Source organism: Phocoena sinus, chromosome 20 (genome assembly GCF_008692025.1).
Source record: "Phocoena sinus isolate mPhoSin1 chromosome 20, mPhoSin1.pri, whole genome shotgun sequence".
NCBI lineage: Eukaryota > Metazoa > Chordata > Mammalia > Artiodactyla > Phocoenidae > Phocoena > Phocoena sinus.
In genome coordinates, this window is record NC_045782.1 from 46907353 (window position 1) to 46933258 (window position 25906).

General features: G+C 56.0%; 3 protein-coding genes and 1 non-coding gene across 5 annotated transcripts; 1 reads left to right on the plus strand and 3 right to left on the minus strand.

The window, feature by feature from the left end:
- The first annotated feature begins 1124 nt into the window (after positions 1-1124).
- On the plus strand, positions 1125-1448 carry LOC116745774 (cytochrome c oxidase subunit NDUFA4-like). The gene has a single exon (XM_032616806.1). It carries the CDS (start codon positions 1167-1169, stop codon positions 1413-1415), a length of 249 nt encoding a protein of 82 aa, XP_032472697.1. The 5' UTR covers positions 1125-1166; the 3' UTR covers positions 1416-1448.
- A 5674-nt stretch (positions 1449-7122) lies between these two features.
- On the minus strand, positions 7123-7224 carry LOC116746552. Its single transcript, XR_004347804.1, has one exon. It is a non-coding gene; the product is annotated as a U6 spliceosomal RNA (small nuclear RNA).
- A 4060-nt stretch (positions 7225-11284) lies between these two features.
- On the minus strand, positions 11285-19117 carry SLC25A10 (solute carrier family 25 member 10). Of its 2 annotated transcripts, none has more exons than XM_032616165.1 (11): positions 18577-19117; positions 16427-16546; positions 15750-15861; positions 15610-15658; positions 15313-15354; positions 14405-14448; positions 14185-14255; positions 13810-13902; positions 13449-13526; positions 12488-12544; positions 11285-12398 (listed from the first exon to the last, which is right to left on the minus strand). In XM_032616165.1, exons 1-11 carry the CDS (start codon positions 18667-18669, stop codon positions 12297-12299), a joined length of 861 nt encoding a protein of 286 aa, XP_032472056.1. In that variant the 5' UTR covers positions 18670-19117; the 3' UTR covers positions 11285-12296. The 2 variants fall into 2 exon arrangements, with proteins under 2 accessions (XP_032472056.1, XP_032472055.1); XM_032616164.1 differs by having other exon boundaries at positions 15747-15861; positions 18577-18798.
- Positions 19118-22137: 3020 nt separating this feature from the next.
- On the minus strand, positions 22138-25738 carry MRPL12 (mitochondrial ribosomal protein L12). The gene is made up of 5 exons (XM_032616166.1): positions 25565-25738; positions 24783-24969; positions 24526-24609; positions 22630-22764; positions 22138-22532 (listed from the first exon to the last, which is right to left on the minus strand). Exons 1-5 carry the CDS (start codon positions 25636-25638, stop codon positions 22416-22418), a joined length of 597 nt encoding a protein of 198 aa, XP_032472057.1. The 5' UTR covers positions 25639-25738; the 3' UTR covers positions 22138-22415.
- Between the last annotated feature and the right edge of the window lie 168 nt (positions 25739-25906).

Sequence of the window (25906 nt, forward strand, 5' to 3'; positions counted from 1 at the left end):
TCTGGGTAATACTAGCTTCATAAAATGAATTGAGAAGTATCTCCTCCTCTTCTATTTTCTGGACGAGATTGTGTAAAATTTTTCTTTAAATGTTGGTAGAATTCTCCATGAAACCATCTGGGCTGGAGAGTTCTTTCTTTGGGATTTTAAAAATTATGAGTTCAATGTCCATAATAATTATGCGGCTATTCCCATGATCCATTTCAAATTGGGTAAGTTGTGGTAATTTATGCTTTTCTAGGATTTGTTCCATTTCATCTAAATAGTCAACTTTTTATAGTTGTTTGTAATATTCCCTTACTTTCCTTTTGGTGTTTGAAAGATCTGTAGTGATGTCCCCATTTATCAGTTTTTCTAGAATTTGTCAATTTGATTGATCTTTTCAAAGAAATGCTTTTTGTTTCATTGATTTTCTCTATTATTTGTCCATTTACATTTTAATTGATTTCTGCTGCCTTTAGAATTTCCTTTCCTTCTGCTTGCTTTCGGTTTATTTTTGCTCTTCTTTCTCTAGTTCATAAGGTAGAAGTTTACATTTTTTTCATTTGAAAAATACATTCTTACATAGTCTTTTCTAATATAAACATTTAATGCTATGAATTTCCCTCTAAACCCTGTTTGTTGCTGCCCACACATTTTTGTATGTTGTATTTTCATTTTTATTCAGTTCAACTTATTTTGTAGTTTCCCTCTTTTGACCTACTAATGATTTTGAAATGTGTTGTTTAGTTTCCAAGTGTTTGGATTTTCTTGTTATCTTTCTGTTGAAGAGTTCTAGTTCGAGTCCACTGTGGTCAGAGACATCATTTGTATGATTTCAACTCATTTAAATCTGTTGAGGCGTTTCAACAGAATGTGTGTCCAAGTGACTCCTGGTGGCTTGCCATGATCACGATTGTATGGTGGCTAGTACGCTGTGTTGTGAAAAGAAGTTGTGTCCTGCTGTTGTGGGTAGAATGTCTGATCAATGCCGATTAGATCCTGTCGGTTGATGATGCTGAGGTCTTTTACATCCCGGGTGATTTTCTGTCTAGTTTTCTGTCAACTACTGAGAGAGAGGTGGTGAAGTCTCCAGCTATGATTATGGATTTGTCTTATTTTAAAAAATAAGAGGCTTTGCACGTTTGTCGTTCTCTCCGTCTGGACTAGAGGCTTCTGTTGCAACCATGATCTGCCAGATCATCGGTCAGGCCAAGGAGCATCCTAGCTTGATCCCCCTCTTCATATTTATTGGACCGGGAGGTACTGGAGCAGCGCTGTATGTTTTGCGCCTGGCATTGTTCAATCCAGATGTCAGTTGGGACAGAGAGAATAACCCAGAACCCTGGAACAAACTGGGTCCCAATGATCAGTACAAGTTCTACTCAGTGAATGTAGATTACAGCAAACTGAAGAAAGAAGGTCCAGACTTCTAAATGAAATGTTTCACTGAAAAGCAGTTTAGAATGAAGGTCTTCCAGAAGCCATCCGCACAGTTTTCCACTTAACCAGGAAATATTTCCCCTCTAAACGCACAAAATCATGTTGGTGTATTGTGATGGGGTTTACACTGATTAATAAATAGTTTGAAACTAAAAAAAAAAAGTCTTCAGATAACTAACTCTTGAGTAAAAGAGCAAATTAAAAATTTTAAATGACAAATAATGAGAGAACACTATTGGTCAACAACTTGTGGAATAGAGCCCAAGTCAGTCTCAGAGGAAAAACTTTATCGCCTTAAATGCATAACTTAGAAAACATGAACAATTAGTAATCAATAGTGATTAAAAGAATAATAAGGTAATATTATAAACAGCTCTATGCCAATACCTTTGACAAATTCCTTGAAAAACACAAACTACCAAAGCTCACCAATGAAGAAGATAACCTGAATAGCCCTGTATCTATTAAAGAAATGGAACTGTTAGTTTAAAATCTTCCCTTGGGAATTCCCTGGCGGTCCGGTGGTTAGGACTCTGTGCTTTCACTGCCGAGGGCAAGGGTTGGATCCCTGGTTGGGGAACTAAGATTCCGCATGCCGTGTGGCCAAAAAAAAAAAGGAACTAAACTAAACTAAACTGAAATCTTCCCATAAGGAAAATTGAAATAGGTTGGTGGGGTTATGTTTTTCAAAATTCAATAAAAAGAAAACAATTTAATTGTAAAAACATGGTCAAAGCATTTGAACAGATACCTCACCAAAGAAGATACATAGATGACAAATAAGTAAGCCCATGAAAGATGCTCCACATCTTTAGTCATTAGGAAAATGTAAATTAGAACCACAGTGAGACCCCACTACACACTATGAAAATGGCTAAAGTTAAAAAGACTGACTCTACCAAGTGCTGGTGGGAGTTGAAACTCCTCTGCTACCAGTGGATGAAAATGGTACAACCACTTTGGAAAACAGTTTGTCACTTTCTTAGTGGTTTTTACCAAGAGAAACGAAAGTGCGTGTATGTCCATACAAACGTTGTACACGAGTTTTCATAGCGTTATTTGTAATATCCCCAAACTGGAGACAGCCCTGATGTCCATCAGGGAGTGAGTGTACAAGCACACTGAGGTATCTCCGTCCATAAAATGGGATGGTGCCCAGCGTTAAATGTCGTGAGCAACTTGGATGGACCTCAGAGTACTTATGCTGAGCCAGGAAGTCAGACAGAAAGAGAGAACGTTACATGTTTCCATCATATGAAAGTACAGAGTCTAGAAATCCATAAGAAATCCATGAAATGAATCTATAGGAATCTACAGCCTGTCAGTGATTGTCCGAGAATGGGGAGAACGAAGAGGGGCAGGAGGAAACTTTGGGGGGGTGATGTTTGCCATCTTGCCTGGGGTGATGCTTTCAGGGTGTATTGTCTGCACAAACTTCTAAAACTGTGCACTGTGATTGTGTGCAGCTCATCGTGTGTTAGGATAAATGACACATTAGTGAAACTTTTTTTTTTTTTTTGGTTGCGCTGGGTCTTAGTTGTGTCAGGTGGGCTCCTTAGTTGAGGCATGTAAACTTTTAGTTGCAGCATGCATGTGGGATCTAGTTCCCTGACCAGGGATCAAACCCAGGCCCCCTGCATTGAGAGCACGGAGTCTTTTTTTTTTTTTATAGATCTTTATTGGAGTATAATTCCTTCACAATGCTGTGTTAGTTTCTGTTGTACAACAAAGTGAATCAGCCATAAGTATACATACATCCCCATATCCCCTCTCTCTTGAGCATCCCTCCCACCCTTCCTACACCACCCCTCTAGGTTGTCGCAGAGCACGGAGCTGATCTCCCTGAGGAGCAGGGGGTCTTAACCACTGCACCACCAGGGAAGTCTCCTCAGGGAAACTATTAAAACCTCTCAAGTGGTCTTCTGGAACACTGGCTCTGGGAAGGTCCCTCTGGAACCTAGTGGCCGTGCTGTGAGAGCCACAAGCCACAGGGAGGCCACTCGGCCCTATGGTCAGCAGCTGGCCTCTCTTCAGCCCCTTTGTGGGAGCCACGTCCCGGCTCTGTCACCACAGGCCTGAACCCAGCAGCTGGAGCACCTTGGCCAGAGAGACCAGCGTACGGAGGGTGGGGAGGCCTCTGCTCCTGGTCTCCCTGAGCTCCGGCCCTGGGACTGGGCGGCCAGGTAGCACCCCCTTTGGCTCCACCCTCTTGGGGCAGGTCCCCCGGGAGGCCCTGGGCCCTGGGCCAGGGTGGAGGGAGGGCAGCCGCCGAGGAGCCCGGGAACTGAACTGCTTCAGAGCAGCGGGGCCAGAAACGAGGCAGGCCCAGATAAGGGGCAGAGTGACCTGCAAATGGGGTGCCAGAAACAGAGGAAGGAAAGGGGGGCAGAAAAAGAAAGTCTGCAGGCTGCGCGGAGACACGCCAAACACCCAGTCATGGAGAGTTAACCCAATCAGGGGCCAAGGGCATCAGAAAGAACTAGAGGAATCGCTCCAATTAACCGTCCGCTCTCAGAGAGGAGGGGACACGGCCATGGTGAGGGAGGGGCGGCTGAGGGAGCAAAGGGCTGGAGGGCGTGGACAGCAGGACACGGACTAGAAACGCCAGGACAGACAGGAAGGTCGAGGCCAGAGAAATGGTCAGAGGTGACCCTGTAACTCAGGCAGAAAATGTCCTCGAAGACACCGCAGAGGCCAAGCAGGGATGGGGAGGAGCTGACGTACAGACCAAGGGCAGCCCTGTGGCTCCAGGAACTGTACCAGGACGACCCCGAGACAAACATCCTGGTTGTCACTGACATTCAGGCCTAAAGAGTCATTTAGGCCTCAACTCAGAACAAGCCTGTCACCCTGAGAGGGTGGGGAATCGGGTCAGTGTTTACAGGGGAGGTGGAATCTGGAAGCTTTCAGAAGCCAAGCTGTGGTTCAGGCCCAAAGGCGACAGGCAGACCCCAGACCTCCAACCCTGCCCAGCCTTTCTGGGAAAGACCATCCACAAATGAAATCCGGGCAGGCGGGTGAAAAGATTGCTGGAGAGGCCAGGGTGGGGGCAGGACCGCCAACCGCCTCCTCCCAGGAGGCCGGGACAGGCTCCCTCGGTCCTGGACACTGGATGGCCCTCCAGGCCTCCAGGGAGGGCGGGGCGGGGGGGGAGGGGGGGGACTTGGGCCTCCTTGAGCAGAATCAAGACCAGAGCTCAGCTGTTACAAACGTGAGGGAGGCAAAACCTCTGTGCAACAAAGATACACAAAACACAGCATTTAGTGTTTAGATTTCGATGATGTAAAGCTATGGCGTGTTACCGAGTCCAAGCTCGTACTGCTTGCCGCATGACAGGCCAGTAATCGAGAGACAAATTGTTGGGGCAAGGAATAACGGCTTTATTTGGAAAGCCCGCAAACTGAGAAGATGGTGGGCTCGTGCTCCAAAGAACTATCTTTCCTGAGTTAGAATTCAGGCTTCTTTTATACTAAGGGAGGGAGTCAAAGTCAAGCATTTCCTGGTTCCGGTCAGCCTCCGGAGGGGATGTGTTCATTTCTTCCTCCCTGCAGTCATTCACAGGTGGGCCTGGTCAGGATGTTTCTTGTGAGCTAAACAAAGGTATTTTAGCTTAATGCTCATTACCTGGGAGGCAGGGTTCCCAGAGATGGGCCATTATGTATAATTTAAGCTTATAGGCAACATCCCTTTAGCGATTAACATGTAATAGAATTCAAAAGTTCTTCCCTATTACAGTGTGGCTGTGAGGATGGGACACAACGGGATGGGCCGTCCTTAAGGGTCACAGGTGTGGGCAAGGAGAGGGCAGGATCCCCACTCCCATCAGCCCTGAGAAGGGGTCCTCCTGGCCACCGAGCATGGATCGGAGCTCCAGGGACAGACCCCCAGCTTGTAGCACCAGCAGGATGGCAACTTGGCCATGAGGACAAGCTGCACACGCCCCCCAGCCCCTGCTACTGCCAGGCAGTTGGGTGGTCTGGGAAGGCCGCTGCCCAGCCCCTGGAGATGGGGAGGGCAGCTGTGGGGGCCAAGCTCAGAGCAGCCTCCCAGAGGTGGTACTGGGCCTCTGGGTGCTGTGTTGGGTGCTCCTTCCACTGCCTTTTGGTCCTTCCAGCTTGTCAGCAGTTAGGAGGTGGGGGAGAGGGTGGTGTCAGAAGGAGGGGAACCAAACCAAGTGACTCCTTTTTCCCGGTGTTTCCATCATCTTTTGGGAACTAATATCTCTTGTAAAAAATAACTACTTTCCAATGACTGGAGATTCTTCCACCTCACTTCTGTTTTTATTTTTTCTGTTAAATTTAAGCAACGTGGGGAAAATACCTGGTGGCAGTGGTTGTTCTTCTGGGGAGGGGTCAGGGCCCGGGTTTGTCTGGAAGGAAGTAAATTATCCCCAGAAAACCCTGCTGTGTGTGCAAATTTGTATTGTGGTGAACCAACTTGAAACAAATATTTATAAACACGTAGACTGACCATTGGCAGTAACAAGGGAGTAAGGCAGGGAGGACCTGGATGGCGCAGCCATGTCCCTGGGTCGGCTGGTGGAGGCCAGCTCCCTTCCCAGGCTGCCTGCCCTTACCTGCTCCATCTGGCCCTCTGTGCTCCTTTGGGCTGATTTCAAGATTCACGCCTCGTCCCCAGCTGTCCCAAATGCCAGCAGCCTCATTCCAGGATCCAAAATTCTACGAAGGGCTGGTTCAAAGGGCCGGAGCAAGGACTTTCCTGGTGGCGCAGTGGATAAGACTCCGTGCTCCCAATGCAGGGGACCTGGGTTCTATCCCTGGTCAGGGAACCAGATCCCACACGCATGCCGCAACTAGGGATCCTGCAAGCTGTAACTAAGGCCCGGCGCAACCAAATAAATAAATATTTTTTTAAAAGGGGGTGGGCCTGAGCAGGATGGGCACTTGTGAGGAGTGTGTACATCACAAAGATGTCCTCACGTCCCCTCTTGTCCCCAAAGTCCCCAGGGTCCATCATATCAGTGTGGCTCTCTGACCACCTCTGGCTCTGTGGGCGCGGCACCTGCATCCCTCATTTAATGTGTTCCTTGCATCAACCCAATTCTTTTTTCCAAGTTAAATATATTCATCTCCCTTCTAAGCAAAACATGTAATGAACACGAGATTTAACATTTTTATGAAACATTATAAATGATGACATATGGTGTGATCCCATCTTTTTTTAAATAAATTGATTGATTGATGGATTGACTGACTCATTGATTGGCTGTGTTGGGTCTTCATTGCTGTGTGTGGGCTTTCTCCAGTTGTGGAGAGCGGGGCTACTCTTTGTTGCGGTGCGTGGGCTTCTCACTGCGGTGGCTTCTGTTTGTTGCAGAGCACAGGGTCTAGGTATGCGGGCTGCAGTAGTTGTGGCACGTGGGCTGCAGTAGTTGTGGCTCGCAGGCTCTAGAGTGCTGGCTCAGTAGTTGTGGTGCACAGGCTTAGTTGCTCCGCGGCATGTGGGATCTTCCCGGACCAGGGCTCAAACCTGTGTCCTCTGCATTGGCAGGTGGATTCTTAACCACTGCGCCACCAGGGAAGTCCCGGTATGATCCCATCTTAACGAGAAGTTTTCTTTCTGTGTCATCTACACCCACACCGGCTGATGAGGCATGGATAGACGCAGAAGCATATTTTTTATTTGTTTTGCTCTCTTCTCTCCACCATTCTGTATTGCTTGATTTTTTTTTTAAATTGAAAAAATATGGACCGTTTCACAAATCTGCGTGTCGCCCTTGCACAGGGTCATGCTAATCTCTGTATCATTCCAATTTCACATACGTGCTGCCAAAGGGAGCACCAGACAGCATCACTGAGACACAGTCCGATGTCAGATAAACACAGCTGGATGGTGAAGTGCAAAGGGCAGGCTCTAATCAGCACTACACTCGAGTGGGGACAATTCCAGGGTGAACTGAACTCAATTTCAATTTGTGTGGCGGTGACTGGTGTTTTAGAGTGAGAATGTGGGAACTGGGAGGGGCAGCTTAGTGGAGTCAGGCAGCAGACAGCTAAAGCATGCAGGCGCCTGGACCCTGAGACCCCCATCTGGTTCACGAACAGCGCTTGTCCAAGGTAAGCCTCTGTTTTCCCACAGAGACCCGAGATGCCCGTCCTCAGGCGGGCACTTTAAGGGGGGCTGGAGTCACCCCGGGGACGCGGCTTGAGCTGTCAGAAACCAAGGCTTTCTAGGCCTGATGCAGAAGCAGGCCCAGAGTAACCTGGCTAGAGTTTGGTCAAGGAGCGAAAACCTTGGTTACCACATACCATACAACCCCTCCATTCAAAGTGCACAATTTGGGCTTCCCTGGCGGCGCAGTGGTTAAGAATCTTCCTGCCAATGCAGGGGGCACGGGTTCAAGCCCTGGTCCGGGAAGATCCCACATGCCGCAGAGCAACTGAGCCCGCGAGCTACAACTACTGAGCCTGCCTGCCACAACTACTGAAGCCCACGTACCTAGAGCCCGTGCTCCCCAACAAGATAAGCCACCGCAGTGAGAAGCCCATGCCCCACAAAGAGTAGCCACCGCTCACCACAACTAGAGAAAGCCCATGCACAGCAACAAAGACCCAACGCAGCCAAAACTAAATAGATTTATTTAAAAAAAAAATAAAGTGCACAATTCAGTGATTTTTAGTATATCCATAGAATTGTGCAACCATCACTATACTCCATTTGGAACATTTTCATGAGTCCAAAAGGAAACCAGTCTCCTTCAGTAGTCACTTCCCACTTCCTCACACCTCATCCCGGCTCCTGGCAACCACTAATCTACTTCCTGTCTCTGGATTTGCCTGATCTGGACACTTCATACAAATGGAATCACATAATAATATGTGGTCTTTAGTGACTATCTTCTTCCACTCAGCGTAATGTTTTCAAGGTTCATCTATGCTGTAGTGCGTCAGTGTTTCCTTCCTTTTTATGGCCAAATAGTATTGCATTGTACAAAATATACCACATTTTACTTATCTGTTCATCAGGGAACGGACATTTGGGCTGTTGCCACCTTTTCGGTGTTATGAGTAATGCTGTTCTGAAGTTGCCTGTGTAAGTTTCTGTGTGGATGTGTGTTTCTAAGCCCCTGTAGCAACCGGCCCAAACTTGGCCAATAACTACCAGCTTCCCTAATTTCTGCCTCCGCTTCCAGCTCAGGACCAATCAGAGAAAGCCAGGTAGGCTCCCCTAAGCAACCACACAGGTTGCAGCACCTCCAGTTGGCTGCCCACTCGGGGCGCACCTGAGCCCCCCTTTCACTATGAAGCTGTCCCCTCCTCTGCCTGCCTTTGAATCTCTGCCAGCATGCAAGTGATGGGGCTGTCTCCCTGCTAGAGCAAGCCGAGTACACAGCCCCACTTGTTCTCATTTGCGGGGTCTTCGTTCATTTCTACAAGTTTTATAGTTTCAGCTCTGTGATCCATTTCCAGGCGGTTTGTGCATGTGTGTGGGAGGGGCCAAGTTCATTCTCCACGTGGATGCCCAAAACCATTTGTTGAAAAGACCGTCCTTCCCTGCTGCCTTGTCTTGGCACCCTTGTTGAAACTTCTTGACAACGGATACTCATTGTGTAACTTTTTGTAAACGATCGTCTTTCTTTAAGAAAGAAAGGCGGAGATTGAGTCATGAAATGCTGAACTTGCTTCCCTGCCAGAGTGTGAAATCCATGCTTCCTTACCTGGGGTCAGGTGACCTGCAGGTGGGGCCGGCCCACTGCTTAGCTCACCTTCTCAGGCTGCTTCTGAACCCAAAAAAATGGAGAACTCCCCGGGGAAGGGCCTTGCCCCTGACCTGCCCCAACCTTCCTGCTGCCTCCGGTCTGCCTCGTTTTCTTTCCCCCCTCTGTGCCCCTGTCCAGGAACCTGGGCCTCTGCAGGGCGGGTGGGCAGGCACTGTGCCCGAAGCCCACCCCCATGGCCTACGTGGAAACCTAGCATCCCTTCACTACTCTCTGCACCCCCACCCTGCAGTGCCCCACCCCAAACCAGATGGGGCTCCTCCCCCCACCACACACTGGTCCAGGGAGCGCCACATAAACTGGCTGGGCTGGAAGGAGGCTGGTGAAATGCCAACTTCCCGGCTTGCCCGGGCACTTTCGCAGGCAAGGAAAGAGGATCCCAACGCTCCAAATCAAAGCAGCTTTAAGGACAGAGAATGTGGCCCTGTGTGGTCAACATTTCTGAAACACGCTGCCTTTTCAACTTGCCAGGGGTCCGAGAGAAGCAGCAGCCTGCCCCACGAACGGTCGCGTGCCCTCACCCCTCCCGCTTTACAGTGTGGGCTCTGGGTTCCAACTGCTTCAGCGGGGCTCCAGCCTGAGCGCGGGGGCAGCATCACACCAGACCCAGGGCGAGGCTCCTTGTGAGACCCCCCCCCCCGCCCACCCACCTGCCCAGGGCTCAGGAAGTCTGGCCCGCACCCCAGCCCCCAACACCGACCATGCGTTTCCAGGCCAGTAGCTGCATCGCGCCCAAACGCTGAGGCGGGACATGCACTCCATACCCTGTACAGTAGCCCAGAAATGTGACCCTAATCCAGATCCATCTGCCGGTTTTAGGAAATTCACAGACGGAGGAAGGAGAGGCAGCTGGATCAAGGACCTGGCTTATCCTGTGAAGAAAGGATGGGGAGGGGAGGCCGGCAATAGATGTGAGTAGGAGACCTCAGCTGGACTGGATTCAAACGAAACCGACTTAACAACATGCATGTGGCAACTGAGAAATCTGATGATGGTAACACCGGCCACTTTGTTTCTTACGTATCAGTTACTATTGCAGTTACGTTAGATTTTCTTCAAGAGCATTTTCAGAGACTTGTGAAGTACTTATCTATAAATGACAGGACATCTGCGATTTGCTTCCAAATAATCCAGGGGTGGGGAAGGGTCTGTGGGGTGTGAACACCTCAACATGAGTCTGGTGAGAGCTCAGCGCTGAGGCTGGGGTGGGGGCATGTGGGTTTTATTTTTTATTTTTTTGCGGTACAAGGGCCTCTCACTGTTGTGGCCTCTCCCGTTGCGGAGCGCAGGCTCTGCAGCACGTGGGATCTTCCCGGACCGGGGCACGAACCCGTGTCCCCTGTGTCCCCTGCATCGGCAGGCGGACTCTCAACCACTGCGCCACCAGGGAAGCCCTGTTGTTTTTTAAAGTAACAGCTTTGTTGAGATACAGTGGTTATCAGGTTACAGAGCTGTGCAACTATCACCACGACCTAAAATTCTACTTTTTATCTGCTTGAAATGCTCCACAGTTCTTGCTTCACGGCTAGGGTGCCAGAGGCGTTGATGTCTGAATGAACTGCCCAGGGCATCTGTCCTGTCCCCTGGCTGGGGCAGCAGGAGCCCTGGGGCAGCTTCTACCTGTCCTGGGACATCAAAAGGCCTCAGGATGGTACTCTCACCAGCTCCTGCCCTAGCCTGTCTGTCTGAGGGTCTGCAGCCCATAGAACCAGGGTCTCCCAGGCCCTTCTGGGTTTGCTGGACAATAGGCCAGTGTCCAAAACCCCAGGGCTCTGACTCAAGGGGCACCTCTAGGGAGACCAGCCAGTCCTACTGGGAACTCTTATTCCTAGGGGGTTTGTAGCACCAGATGCTTGCTGGGAAGGGGCAGCCCTGCGGGATCGACAGTGACCTGGATCCAGGACCTCAACACTGACCACCCCTAAATGTGTAGGCCCCGCTCTCGCCCCAGCCATCTGTCCACAGGCCATCCCAGTGTATCCAAGCAGGGCTGCAGCTTCTCCCCTCCTCTGGGCCCTACTCCTCCATAAACCCAAGAGCCCTCCTTGGAGGGTGCAGAGGATGGTCTTGTAGCCTGAGACAGCGAGGCAGACCAGTTAGTGGCCTGGACACAGAAACCAGACCCAGCACTTCACCGTCCTTTATTAACACCCCTGTAGGGCGACGTGGAAGTGCTGGCCACTTGCTGGGGGGCGGGGGGTGTGGCACAGTGGCCAGGTGACTGGGAGAGGCAGACAGATGCAGCTCCCAGCCCATCTGCAGGCTGCTGTGGCAGTGGAACCTGGGCAGTGGCGTTTTGGCTGACCAGCTGCTGGGGACCTTGCAAGTGACTGCTGTGTAGACAGGAGCCCCTGTGGACAAGCCACTCCTGCTCAGGGAGCCAGGAGGGGACACTGCACGCTCCATGAAGACAGCAGCCGCCTGCTGGCACTGACAGGTTTTGGTGAAACTGATTGTTAAAGCAATGGGGGGGCAGGGGTGTGGGGCACCTGTGGGTCACACCCAGACCCTCCCTCCTGGGTACTCATTCTGCCCTGGCCTGGCAGCTGTGGGTGCGCAGCTACCTTTGAGAACATCATAAAAGCTATGGTCCCTCTCCTGGGATGAAAGTGCAGGCGCACGGGGCATTTGGTGAGCGATGCCGGGGGTCCACACCCCCACTCTATCACCCAGGTCCTTGGTGGAAGCTGCTGGAAGACAGTGCTGGGGGCCCTGGGCTTAGTGAAAGGAAGAGACTACAGGGGCTGGAGACCCCAGACTGCAGAAAGCCTGGACAGCCTGCCCCTCCCAACTCCAGGGTTAACTGCCTACTTGGGGAGAGAGAAAACTGAACCTGGGGCCTAGACACCTCCCTCTGAGGGAGTCACTGGTGTGCAGAGGAGGCCGCTGGACATCAGGTGGGGAGAGCCTGGGGTGGGCAGCAGGGGGTGGAGGTGTGGGCAGCAGCTCAGGAGGGGACGATGGTCACTGGGCTGGCCAGGCAGGCTGGGGCGGGGGTCCTGAGCCAGGGAGGAGGGGGTTGGAGCACGGTGGGCAGGTGCTGGGCTCAGGGCAGCGCTCAGCTGCTGACCCTCCAGGACTCTGGAAAAAACTGGGGCAGGGGCCTGGGCATGACCCATCTGCTCCCACGGCCACATCAGGATGGCACTTTGATGCCGAAGTGTTTGCGAAGCTGCTCCAGAAACACAAACGTGAGTACGGTGTGGGGCATGAGGCGGATGCCGGCAGGCACGAGGCCCTGAGGGAGAGAGGAGGGGGGACGTGAAGACAGCCCTGGAGGGAACCCCCCTGCCCTGCCCCCCTGCCCCAGCCACGCCCCTGCTTAACCTTGTAAAAGGCCAGCGGCCCAAGCTTCGCTGTCTCCATGGCACAGTGCAGAACACCCTGCAAAAAATGCAAGATAATGCAATAAGATGGAAAGCTGCTTCTCGAAAGGCATGAACGCCCACCCCCCTCCACCCCCGCACCCGATGGCAGGCATGAGTGTGCAAAGCAGCCTGCAAGTTCAAAGGTAAACATGGGAGGTGGGGTTGGCAGGCACAAAGGTCAAGGGCTGCCCTGCCCACTAACCAGGCAAAACTAGAACCTGAAAGCACACCCAGAGCCAGGGTGACCTGCCAGGCACCTATGGTGCTTGAGCGGCTGCCATAAAGGCACAGAAGACACTGTGCGTGATGGAGGGAGCCTCGGACAGGTGCCTGACCCCAGGCGCTGGACCTGCCGACCTGCACCGTGCCGAGTTTCACTGACTGCAGTGACCCAACTGCCTCTGTTAACGTGTCAAAGAATCTGATTTAAAAACACACACAGGTGGCTTCCCTGGTGGTACAGTGGTTAAGAATCCACCTGCCAATGTAGGGAACACGGGTTCGAGACCTGGTCTGGGAAGATCCCACGTGCCGCAGAGGAACTAAGTCCGTGCGCCACAACTACTGAGCCTGCGCTCTAGAGCCCACGTGCCAACTACTGAAACCTGCACGCCTAGAGCCCGTGCTCTGCAACAAGAGAAGCCCGCGCACCGGAACGAAAAGTAGCCCCCGGCTCGCCACAACTAGAGAAAGCCCGCGCGCAGCAACAATGGACCCAACACAGCCAAAGATAAATAAATAAACAAATTATTAAACAAAAACAAACAAAAACACACACAGAGCCCAGGCTGCTGCAGACCTGACAGCAACCGGGAGGGATGCAGTCATGGGTGGAGGGGCAGAGCCTCGTCCACACCTTGGCACAAGGACACAGGCTCACCCAGCAGCAGCAGCAGCAGCAGGACGAGGCCCCCACTCACCTGATACTCGCCCTTGGCATTCATCAGCCGGGTCTTCAGCACATCCAGGGGCTGGCACAAGAAGGTGGCGCATCCACCCTGGAAGGCAAGGCGGGTGGGCACCCCTCACCTCCCTCACCTCCCTCACCCCCCTCACCACAGGACTATCCTGGACCCCCAGGGCCATGGAGGACAACAGGAACAGTCTCAGCCTGGGCTCTGGGGGATCCATGGACTCCTCCCCAGGACCCTGGCGCCTACTAATGCAGCCTGAGAGGGGCAGCCACCAGATGTGCCAAAGCCTCCTGCCGTTCTGAGCCCTTGCTCATCCCAGGCGCCCTCAGCTCCCAAGGCTGGTCAGGGCCCCACCTCCGCCACTCACCGCAATGAAGCTGGCGATAAAGTGAGTGAAGATGCTGTCAGACAAGTACCCCGTGCTGAGAACCAGCTGCTTGGCTTGGTCATAGCAGGACAGCTGTTGGGGGAGCAGGGATGGTCAGGGCCCAAGGGACAGCCCACAGCTCGGGGGAAAGCAGATGGGGCCCACAATGACACCAGCTGGACTGACCAAGTACATGCTCTGTGGGTCATCTACCGTCACCACACCTGGGTGGACAGATGAGGCCCAGACCGGCCTGAGCCCACTTCCCCGGCTCCATGTGTGTTTGTGCCCACTGCCTTCCTCTGGGACCTCTCAGAGGGCTGCGACCAGGCCCCCCAGATGCTGCCCGAGTCCCACCCCAAGCGGAAGCCCTACCTGGCCCACGGTGACCAACATCCCTCGACTGGACGCCATAGTTGCGCCCGAGAACAGCTTCTTCAGACCCTCTGTCGGGGGAAGGGAAGAGGTTGGGTGCCCGGCCCAAACCCCTCCGGCCTCCCCCCAAGTCCTTAACAGCGCTCTCCCTAGGCCCGCTCCTGGGTCCCAGCTGGAGGCTGCCCCAGGCCCCCACCATGCAAAGGACCTCCCCTCTCACCTTCTCGGGCCACGCGGTACAGGCCGTCCAGGGCGTGGGCATAGCTGCCGGGGGACAGAGAGTGGGCCCATGTGAAGCTCTTCCTGACCACTGGCTCCCTTGGGAAGGCTATCCCCATCACAGGCCATGCCCCCATCACAGGCCAGGAGGAACTCAAAGTGCCACAGGGGCCAGAGAACAATGGCCTTTTCTGACAGCTCAGAGCAGTCTCCCTGCTCAGGGGACTTCAGGGCCTTGAAGATCCCAAGTTCCACAGGAAAACACCCTCTGTTGGGGGGTGGGGCGGGCTGCCAGCTCTGAGGCTAGTCCTGTCTGCAGGCCGTTACCAGGGGTGGGAGGATGGGACGCCGTGCCGGGCCCCCTTCCCCACAGCCTATGCTCTGGCCAGTGAGTGGCCAGTGGGATCACCTGGAGCCACACTTCTCCCTGAACTGGCTCTTACCAATGCCCAGTGTCTGACTACAGCATCGGTCCATAAACAGGGCCTCAGAATCCACAGTGTCTGAGGTTTCACGCAAAACGGTGTTTTTACCACGAAAACAACCACCCAGCTCCCAAACACTTTTGAAGACCAAACTCATTTAAACTTCTAAACCACCCTTCATGCAAATATGCACAGGTGCAAGAAGGAGTAAAGAGTGACCAACCCCTGCCCACCTCCCAGTCCAGTCCCCAACCCCGGGGTCCTCCCATAGGGGAAGAAGAACCCAGAGGTCCTGGAAGCCCCCTGAGGATTCCAGAACAGACGCTCACAATGTATGTTTCCAAAGGCTGTCAGCCGCCCGACCTGCTCCACGTGACCCCACAGGAGCGGTGCCCTGTTGGAGTCCCCACCGGGTCCCAGCAGAGCTGCTCAGGGGTCTTCTCAGCCCCGTCCCCCAAACCCCCGGGCACACCATGCTACTCACTTTCGGCGCTGATTCTGGGGCAGCTTCATGTCATTCTGCATCCTGAAACAAGCAGAGGGTTCAGGCGGCGGCAGGGCCAGACGCCCCACAGACCCCAGCAGGCGTCAGGGGCTCCCTCTGGCAGTGAGCAGCCGGCCCCGCCCAGGGCGGCCCCGCCACAGGCTCAGCGCCATCCCCCAGTGCCCCAGACCCTGAGGTCTGAGTGGCTTGTTCCAGGCTGAACACACTGAGACCCCAGCGAGCGAGGCCGGCCCCACCAGGGGACAGCAAGACCCCAGCCTCGGGGACTGCACTGACCTGACATTGACCATGTCCGCGGGGGTCCCCACGAAACCGCCGACACAACCTGTCACAACAGCCAACATGTGACCATTGGCAAGGGGTCACATGACCCCCGCCCCACCTGCCCTGCCGCCGCCCACCCAGCTGCTCACCACTGATGGAGCCCAACAGGACCTTCTTGTAGAAGGGCAGGGGGCCCTCGCTGCCCTTGGTTACCTGGTCCCGCACGGTCTCATAGATGGCAAATCGAGTCAGGGAGTAGGTCATCTGGGGAGAAGGGGCCCAGCTCAGAGGGTGCAGGGGAAGGGACGGCGCTGGGCAACCCCCACACCCCTGGCCCTCCAGTGCATGGTCGTCACCACGTGGACCACAGGGACACCCAGGGACCTCTCGGCCAGCAAGCAGCTGAGCCAATTCGTGAACCCAGGGCTGGCTGAGTCCAGGCCCCGCACCCTCCTCTTCTCCCGCCTCGCCCCTGCCAGCCTCAGTATCCCCATCTGTAGGCGGAGGTCTCGGGCCGGCTGTGAGAGCACGGCCAACCCTGTGCAAGGCAGAAGCACTCACACTGCCACGCCCTGCACCCACCCGGGGGGCTGCTGGCTCCCCAGGCCTTACGGTTCCTTCCTCCTAAGCAGCCTTGAAAAGGAGAAAGTAGCTTCCATGCCCACAGGGCATCCACGGTGGACAAGAGGCGCGACTGGCCTGGGGGAGGCCAGCGACCCCTCTGCCTCCTTGGGCTGAGTGTGGGCTCTGGGATCAAGACCTAAGGGACCCCTGGCCGTGAGTCCCACCCACCCACTACCCCGGGAGGTGGGGAGCCCCCCAGAGGTACCTGTCTGCACAGGGAGGCGCTCAGCCCATTGTAGAGAGCCAGGATGCCATCGGAGCGCACCACCTGCAGCGCCATCCCCGTCATGCGCAGCTTCACCTCCTGCTGCGTCTGTAGATGCACCTGTGGGGAAGCGGGTTGCACCTGCTCAGAGCCACGGCCCATCTGGAGCCCACCAGGGCCAGCTCTGCTCTAAGCCCTTTTCCACAATCTTCCACCTTTACATGCTGAGCCTGTGGGCCAAGTGCTACCAGCACCCGCATTTAGAGACAGGAAACGGAAGCCTCAAAGGGCACCAGCTGGGGAGTGGAGCCGGGACTGTGTCCACGTCTGGCGCCAACCTCTTTTTCACACCACCATCTCACAAGAGACAATACCAGCCGACATGTGAGCCCAATTCCACCTGCCATGGGGTGGAGTCGTCAGCTCCACCCTTTAGATGAGGACACTAGGCAACTCCAGGGCCCCACTTTGTAGCCTCGCCTGCCTCTCGAGAGAGACAGAGTTAGGGGGGCTCAGAGTTGACCTGAAGAAACATGGGAGACTCGGAAGAGGTGGGTGAGAATCCAGGGGGTGCACAGGGGGAAGGGCGCCTCGGAGTCCATCCCTGCAGCACACTCTCCAGCCAAGTCAGGTCCTGGCTGGACCCGCTGAGGCAAGTTACTGATTCTTCTGCCTCAGTTTCTCTCAGTGTGCTGTGAGCCAGGAACAGAAGGCCCTCTGGGCCTGGGGGCAGGGTGGCCACACAGCAGCCTCCGTGAAGGCGAGAAGCCACTGTGAGGGTTCAGCCAAGACGTGGGGCAAAGGGAGAGCTCAAGGAGTTTTAAGATACTTTTTCCAAAGACGATGACGAGAAGTAAAAACCCTGGCCAGGGCCTCCCCTGCTGGAGGCCTCCATGGCTGCCGGCACCGCCCGCTTCACCCCAGCACGGGACCGTGTGCTCCCTGGGCCAGAGGGCGGCCACATTCCTGTGTCTGCCGGCCTCCCAGACTCCCACCCCTGCCCCAAGCGCTCTGCAGCAAAACAGCACCTGGGCGGAAGGGAGGGGGCAAGGGGCAGTGACGCCCCAAGGAGCCTTGGACAAGTGACTCTAGGCTGGCCCAGGGCCAGGGAGGGCTCCAAGAGCCCCCGGAGGCTGTGTCCACATCCAGGCAGAGACAGTGAGCCTGATCCTCCCGAGCCTGCGATGGGGGAGGCAGGAGGGCAAAGGGACCTGTACGGGCATCCAGAAAGTAAAACAAAACAGACATGAGAAGGGGTTCCTCTCTCCACAAACCAAAAAGCACCTTCCTACCTGGCCCTGCTCTGCCAGGCCACGTCACAGGCCCTGGGGGCTACCAGGAGCCATGCAGGCCTCTCCCAGGTCTCTAAAATGCCAGAGGGGCTACCAGCTTCAGCCCTACCCCGAACATCTGCTAATCTTGCTTTTCCTGGTGGCCAGGCTTGATGGGTGGCTGGGTCAGCCCAGGACACAGGTGCCAATCCCTCCCAGGGGGCCAATGTGGGATGCAGGCTGCTCTGGGTGGGGATAAGGAAGGGGGTGGCCAGGGGGCTGCCCTTGCCAACAGGCCCCACAAGACCACAGCCCAGGTTCCCTGGCCCAGGGCCCACTGGCCAAAATATGCCTTGTGCCTCTGGCCCTTCTTTGTTGTTTGTGGTGAGAAAAGGGCAGAAAACTGGCCTGCCTCAGGGACAAGGGAATCTCTGTCTTGTTCTGCCCCATAAGCATTTTTTCAAAAAAACGCAGAAACAGTGTGATTGCTTCTCCCTGGGAGAAACAATCACCTTCACTGGGCAGGACCTGTATGCAGCCTTGGGGTCATGGCTTCCAGGTGCCCACCTCCCAGAAAGAAGCAGCCCAAAGAAGGGTTGCCGGCCACATCCTTCCTCCGTCTGTGTGTGTGTGCTTGGCACCCAGTAGGCAGAGGGAGCGCGTGGTCCTGCCGGGGTGCCTCCAGCTGCGCTCAGAGAACCACCCCCTCAACGTGTCAGCCAGGAGAACGAGTGTCCTCAAAAGTGCGGGGTAAAGTGCCTCAGAGAGGCCAAGGGACCAGTCCAAGGTCACACAGAAAGCAAAGTGGGGACCATGGGGCACCTCCGCCGCCCGCTCCACGCAGAGCCTCTCGGCGGACCCTCCCCGCGCCGCACTCACCTTGACCAGGTCCAGCGGGTGCGTGCAGCAGGCGGCCCCGCACGACGCCAGCCCACCGAAGTACCAGCGCGACACGCGCGCCTCGGCCGCCATGGCCCGGACGCCGCCGCCACCGCCGCCGAGGAGCGCAGGTGTCCGGCCCCGACCCCGACACGGCCCTGGAAGCCCGGACACCAGCCCCGCCCCAGCCGCGACCCGGCCCGTTCCGCGCCGCCGCCCGTTCAAAGGGCCGCCAGCCACCCGCGCCCCGCACAGCCAATGCGCCCGCGCGGCCCGGGGGAGGGGCCCGAGGGGCGGGGCCTTTAAGACCCCGCCCCGAGCCCGGGGGCGGGGCCCCGCCTTAAAGCGGTCGCGGCCCGCAGGTCAGCCTCGTGGGCCCCACCGAGCCGCCTAGAGGACCCCCACTGGTGCGGGCCGCGCGAACCGCAGGGAGCTAGCGGGTGAACCTCCCTCACTCCCCCCAGGGACCTGCGTCCTCCCCCACCCTGCGCCGGCCAGCCCGCGGGGCCGCCCTGGAGCCTAGGGCACGTCTGCGAAGGTCACGGCCCGAGTGGCCTGGGCGCTCTGCCAGCCCCCACCCCTCCTAGAGGCCTGCCTCCCTTAAGTGCCCGCCCCCTGTCGCGGCCCTGGACTTGCACCCAGTGTCCCACCCCCGCGGCGCAGGCTCCGGGACGCGTACAGCTGCTTAGAGGTTGCGGCAAACCTCCTTAGGACCAAGCTGCGGATTACAGGAAAACTAGGGACAAAGGCAATTCGGAGAGACTAGCCGCCCCGCCTACCCGCCCCTCCCAGAACGCCCAGCCAATTCCAGCCTTAGGCCTGCTCTGACCACACGGCCCCAGGCAGCTACCCTGAGGCGGCCCAGGAGAGGGGTTTGGGGCGTGGGGCTCAGGCTCCTGGGAGGCGGCAATCAGCAAACTGCCTGCCCCAGCCTGGCCCCAGCAGGAGATGCACACCTCCCAGCAAACCGGAAGTGCAGGTGTGCTGCTAGCCCAAAGGTACACCTGCCAGGCAGAGAAATCTGAGTCCCCAGGGCCGCTTTTGGGTGGGGCTACATGGACCTCGGGGGAGGCAGAGGCAGAGACCCCTGCACTAGTAAGGGCCTATATCCTGCTGTCCTAGCTTGGCCACTGCAGCCCCCACCCCAAGGTAGAAGGGTGACAGGCATCAGGGAAACAACCCCTGGCCCCCTGGGCCCACCGAGCACCCTGAATAACAAGTCCAGCCTGGTCTCTGAGCACCCAGTGATTCTCTGTGAGAGGCATGAGGTGCCTGAGCAAACCCTGCTATTTGCTTAAAGTGGCCACCTGGAGACTAAGGAAACTGTGTCTTCCAGAACCCCAGGAGGCCTTGACCCGTTATCAGTTGGGAACATGAACAGCTGGCTCCAGATTTCCAGCCCAGAAATGCCAAGGAGCCCAGGGTGGGGCAAGGGGTAGTACTTTGCTGAAAGGGCAGTTGGAAATGTGGGAGGAATCCTGGAAAACGGGAAGTGCCCCAAGACTGGAGCACCCTTTCAAGAAAAAGGTGGATTGTGCAAACTATAGGTCACGGAACTCAAAAGGATCCCAGATTCTCAAATGGATCCTAAAGACTTGTGCAGAAGTCTGAGAGAGTGATGGGGAGGTCAGGCAAGGGCTTAAGGACAGGGCTGCCAAGCCAGGCCTCTTTGGGATCTGGTGTCTGTGCTGCGGCATTTACACATTTCCTTTTGGTGCCTGGGCAGGGAGGATGGAGCCATGTGGGTAGCCTGGCAGACGCCAGGGTCCCTGGAATTGGCGGGGAGGGGGGTGGGGGTGTCTGTGGGGGTGAGAAGCACGTGAGTCAGCTCTGGATCTCCCACTGCTGCGTCCTCTGTGACCATTTCATGAGTCTGGACGAAGGCCAAATCCTACCAGGCTCCGATGGAATCTTGTAAGGTCTTGCATGGGTTTCAGCAGGGCAACTCAGGATGCCCAGCAGACCCACCTCCTAACGCCAAGCCTAAGGGCCAAGTGGGCTCCAGGGACCCAGGGCGATCCCCAGTGGCACACTCCACCCATTTCCAGGTCTGAGACACTTTAGGGCCACCTACAGGCTGGAGCAGATCGGGGGAGGTGGAGGGGCCAGGACCCCCAACAGGAGGCCTGGGCCAGGGAGCTGCCTGGGAAGGCAAGGCCCGGGATCTTCACAGAGCCTTCAGGTAGGACTTCAAGGTCAGGTGGGAGCACCATGGCAGCATCCCATGTGTTGTACACAAGGTGGGAGGAGTCGGGCCTGATGGTCCCAGAGGTGCAGTCACCCGCAGCATGGAACAGAGGGCTCCATCCTTGTGGGGTGGGGTGAGGGGAGCCCCAGTCGTCACACCAGCTGCCCTGGAAAGATGGAGGAGCTCAGAGCACAAGCAGCCTTTCCAGGTCACTGGCGGGGGTGGGGGAGGCCCCGTGACCACGAATGCCTGGGCTGGGGGGTGTCCCTGAGCCTGGAACCACTCCCTGCCCCTAGGAAAAGGCAGCAGGATCAGCAGGCCACACCCAGCCCCAGGTGGCCAACAGTCCCCTCTGCTAAAAAAAGGCACACCCAGAGATCTGCTGCTGGCGAATCAGTAACCTCATGGGCCACAGGCTTGGCCAGTGGGGCTCTCTGGTCAGGGGGCTGCCTACCCTGTCCTTGGACCCTTCCTACAATGAAGGCCAGCGGGGGCACGTCCTCAGGGAGGACACCTAGGTGGCGTGGGGGACGCTGGGCACACCCACCTGGGGGCCTGGCAGCTCCTGGGCCTGTCCTGAGCCGTCCCACCCAGAGGGTGGCATTCCCAGACCTAGTGTCCCCTTCTGGTCCCTCAGAGCCAAGGGAGGGGGCTCCAGGTGGGACCTGGAGACCCAGGCCAGAAGGGGTGGGCCCCCATGGGTCACAAGAACTATGTGCCTTCCCAGAGCGGACACTCAAAATGTCCTGCAGCCACCTGCCCTCCAGCTCTGCCCAAAGCCCCAGGGGCCTCCTGCCATGGGCCAGTGAGGAAGGAATCTACCGCCCCCTCCTGGGCCCTGCTGAGATGGAGCTTCCCCAAGAGATGGAAGACAAGGGTCCTTGGAGCAGGAGGGCACTAGGCAGGGCCTGCAAGCCCGGGCGGCCACTGCCATCTGTAAACACCACTCTGGCACCAGGCCACCTCTCTCACCTCGCCCCTGGCTCCATGACACAGCTCCCTGAGCCCCCTCTAAGGGAGCAGCTGACACCCCCAACTGCTGCAGGTTGCAAAACACATCCTCCTGCCTGCTGGGCAGCCTCTCACAGGGCTGCTGTGCCCACTTACGGTACACACCTCACTCCCACCTGCCCAGGCCAGGGGTTGCATGTGCTATTGAAGACCGCCAAAGTTTAAGGGCAAGGAGTTCCACAGGCGCCCCACACCAGCTCCCAGGTGAAGATCTGGTACCAGCCACGCAGCAGCTGCTGCCCCTGCAAGCAGGACAGGCAGTGCCCAGAGCCCTCTGTGCTGCCTCTGGGCTGCCGTCTGCAGTGGGATCTCAGAGGACAGCCCCCCGCATATAGTGCCCACCTGACAAACAACTCCACACACAGGGCCTGGACAATGCATTTTTCCCAGCAGCCACAGCGGGGCATGTACACTCTTGGTAGTTTCTAGAGTCCTCCCTGGGGCTGAACGGGCAGTGGCTGCCCCTCCCTCTCCATCTCAGCAGGTCCATCCACATCTGTCCCAGAACGGAGTTGGCCATGTAGTGCGGGTGCCCAGTTCTGCTCCGAGGCCACTCTGTCCGCTGAGCCTGGGTGCTTCGCGAGGAGCAGGTAGAGCCCCCCTCAGGGCCCGGGACCCCTGTCCACAGTCCTCTGGGCGGCTACTCCAGAACCACGGTGCCGCCCACCGCCTCTAGGGCCGCCTTGATCTTCTCGGCCTCGGCCTTGGCCACATTGGCTTTGATTTCCTGAGGCAGGGATTCCACCAGCTTCTTTGCCTGCCAGAGAGCAAAGTCAGAACCTGGCCTGGGCCTGGGCAGGCCTGAGAGCTGTCAGTGACGGTGGGAGAGGGCTGTGCGGTACACGGAGCCTCACCTGGACGAGGTTGATGCCCTGGACGAAGTTCTTGATTTCCTTGATCAGCTTCACCTTGTCCACAGGTTTTGCCTCTGTCAGGCGGACGGTGAAATGCGTCTGTTCTTTTGGTTTGGGGATGTCTTCTTCTGCTGCCTGGGGGAGGGAGGGAGGGAGGAAGTGGGTGGCGAGATGAGAAAGGATGGGGTGAAGCAAGCAGATTCACTCCTGGGCCACCATGTCCTGTAACCCCAAAGGCAAGGCCCAGGCCGGCTGCCCAGCAAAGCCTACGATCCCAGTGGGAGGCCACAGCAGGCCAGGTAGACCCAGGCTGCCCAACTGGGTGCTCTTCCTCCCTCACCCACTCCACTCCATCTCTCCAGAGGCTGCTCGAAAACTGCCTTCTGTCCCCACCACCCAGCACTCTAGTTTCCTTGTCCTTTAAAAATTGTAACTTACGAGACAAGGAAGAGCGACACCAAAAGTGCTCTGCACGTAAAATAATGCTACAGAAAAGCAGTGCTGGTGCAGTGGTCAGCCAAGCCCAAGGTTACATACTGATGACAAATATACAGTCAGCTTCAGCTCCACCAAGTGACCAACGATGGGACGACCGGGCGTGACAGAGCTCCTACTGTCACGAGTGAAGACTGCAGCGCCCCTAGAGCAAGGACCACATGACCCAACAGCCTGGGGCAGTCCTGGTTTGGGTCTGCTGCCTAATTATTAACAGCACCCCTTTATTCTTAAAAGTGCTCCAGTTTAGACAAGTTACACAGTAATTCTCTCTCTCCTTGCCCCAAATGTTCAGACTGTAAAGCCACCTTCCAGTTCACAGTGGGGGGAGAAGTGGATGACGCTGGTGGAACCATCAGACACATCTGGGACGTGGGACACTCCACAGGACCCCTGACCTGGTTTCCTTAGTAGGTGATGGCTGGGGGGACGGGGTTGAGGGCAGCGACCCAGATTTAAGAGGCTTGAGAAACCCAACAACCAAATGCAACACACAGGCCTTGTTTGGATTTGAGTAAAACGACTGTTTTAAAGAAAGTCTGGAACTATTAGCAAAACTTGAAAGGGCTGGGATAGAAAACCCTGCTAATTGTACTTGTTGTACAAAAAGGCTCACAGCAAAGATGCTGGGCAGAATGGATGCTGCAGCACACGAGGCAAAACAGATCTGAAATCTGCCTCAATCTTCAAGAGATGGGAGAAGCAAATATGGCAAAACCTTTACGATTATTGAGGCTGGGAAATGGATATATGGGTAATTGTATTATCATTCCTCCTTTTGTTACAAGTTCGAGACTTGTAACAAAAATTACAAAAAACCCAAACCAAACCATACCCCAAATTAGTTTGTGGACTCAAGTCTTCTGGTTTCCACAAAGAGACCCAAACTTGCCCCAGCCATCCAGAGGATGGGGCTGCCCCTCACCTCCCCCACTCTCTGCTCCAGACCGACATGCTCTATGGCCCACGTGCCTGCCATCCCTCTGCCTCGCTGTCATCCTCAACTCCTCAAGTTTTCCCCCAGAGTCACCTCCTCATTGCAGCCTTCCTTGAAACTGTAACCCTCCCCGTTTCTTAAGTTTCTTCCTTTTTCTTTTCCCCGTTCTGTTTGATAAAATTTCTTTTTTTCTCGTTTTCTCTCCTTTGGCTGTTCCCCTTTTACTAGGAACATGGTCTTCATATGGGCAGGGACCTGCACATCCTTGGCAGGGAGGAGGTCCCAGGGAGGCTGCAGGGGCACCCACAGTCAGAAAGCGCACGCAGACTCGCAGGGTGTGTTTGGTTGATGCAGAAGCCAGATGAGGGACGAAGAGAGAAACCTGGCTACGTGAGGTGAGGCAAGACGGCAGCTGGACACCAGAGAAACACCTCTTTGTGCACGGGACCCCAGCCTGATCTCACCTCGGGGGCTGCTGCGGCAGGGGCAGCACCAGGCACCACGCCACCCATCGGCATGAACCCCACATCCTGGATCTTCAACGTTTTCTGCAGGAACAGAGAAAGGTAGTTTCAGGAGCTGGCCATCACACCAAGACACGCTCAGGGACATGCCTGGCAAGGTCCTTGCATTCATGGAGCACACTTTGGACAATTTACCAAATTCCCAAATACCCCAGGAAAGGGCCCCAGACCTCCCTACCCGGCCTAGGCCATGATACCTTCAGGAGCTCGTTGAGGTCTGAGATCTCCAGCAGCGTGAGGCTGGCAATGTCCTGGACCAGCTGCTGGATCTTGGGGGGGTACTCCTTGGGGGTGTTATCCAGGGGGGCACCAGCAAGGGCCTCCCCCCCTCGATGGCTGCTGCATCTCATCAGGCGCACGGAGCAGACACGAGGTACCTGTTGCCTAACCCCCATTCAAACAGAGTCATCAGCCTGGCACAAGCAGGTGACACGGACCAGGCAGGTAGGTGCCATGAGCTCAGAAGATCTAGCTCCTTGGTCCTGACTCAGATTCTCAGACTCCAGGGTCCACGTGGATAACAAAGGGATTTCCCAGCTACTTTATGTTCTTCAAAGGGCCTTAGAAACCCACGTAACTGTAATGCAGACACGCTACCCACGACGCTGTTTCCGGCTTGGATGAACTATACCAACCCACGAAAGTAAGGCAATTACTTGAATGCATTTTGCGGCACAAAGCCTTTCAGAACCTAGGGCCCCTGGCGGCAGAACGCCAGATCCACTCATGGAAGTCCTACCATGTCACTGTGATGCCGGGGAAACTGAAGCTCGGAAATAATCAGGGACCGGTCCAAGGTCATCCTGGGCCACGCCGGAACTATCGGCGGCCCCCGCGGTTAGGGGACTGTCAGGAAGGGGCCCCGCGCCCACCACCCCCGTAGGGACCCACCGAGTCCGGGGTGGCCCCCCGCCCGCGGACGCCGCCCCGACCTGCACCCTCAGTGCCCGGCTGCCCGGCCCTCGGCGGCCTGCGGTACCTGGCGAGGCGGAGGGCGGCGGCTCGAAGCCTAAGACACGGCCCCCATAGGAGGCTTGCGGCCGCCGGCAGCATCGCTCCGCAAGCGAGAAGGTCACACGCGGCTCCCAGTAGGAGGGACGCTCTAGCTGCCCGGACCGCCGAGCATAACGCGCTGGGGGAGGACGCTCTAGCCGCCAAGACCGTCGAGCATACGCTGTGGGGAGGGCGCTCTAGCCGCCAGGACCGCCGAGCATGCGAGCTGGGTGTGTGTGTGGGGTGGGGGGGGTGGCGTGTGTGTGGACGCTCTAGCCGCCAGGACCGCCGAACATAGGGGCTGGGGAGTCCGCTCTAGCCGCCTGGG

Bases quoted from the DNA above. Each gene is read 5' to 3' on its own strand.
- MRPL12 (XM_032616166.1), bottom strand. From the start codon at position 25,638: ATGCTGCCGGCGGCCGCAAGCCTCCTATGGGGGCCGTGTCTTAGGCTT. The intron at 24,970-25,564 runs GTACCGCAGGCC...AATGGGGGTTAG, and splicing joins GCCGCCCTCCGCCTCGCCAG to GCAACAGGTACCTCGTGTCT. The intron at 22,765-24,525 runs GTGAGATCAGGC...TCCCTCCCCCAG, and splicing joins CTGCCGCAGCAGCCCCCGAG to GCAGCAGAAGAAGACATCCC.
- SLC25A10 (XM_032616164.1), bottom strand. From the start codon at position 18,669: ATGGCGGCCGAGGCGCGCGTGTCGCGCTGGTACTTCGGTGGGCTGGCG. The intron at 15,862-16,426 runs GTACCTCTGGGG...CCTTCTCCCCAG, and splicing joins GCGCCTCCCTGTGCAGACAG to ATGACCTACTCCCTGACTCG. The intron at 14,256-14,404 runs GTGAGAGGGGAG...TTCCCCCGACAG, and splicing joins GTACCGCGTGGCCCGAGAAG to AGGGTCTGAAGAAGCTGTTC.
- LOC116745774 (XM_032616806.1), top strand. From the start codon at position 1,167: ATGATCTGCCAGATCATCGGTCAGGCCAAGGAGCATCCTAGCTTGATC.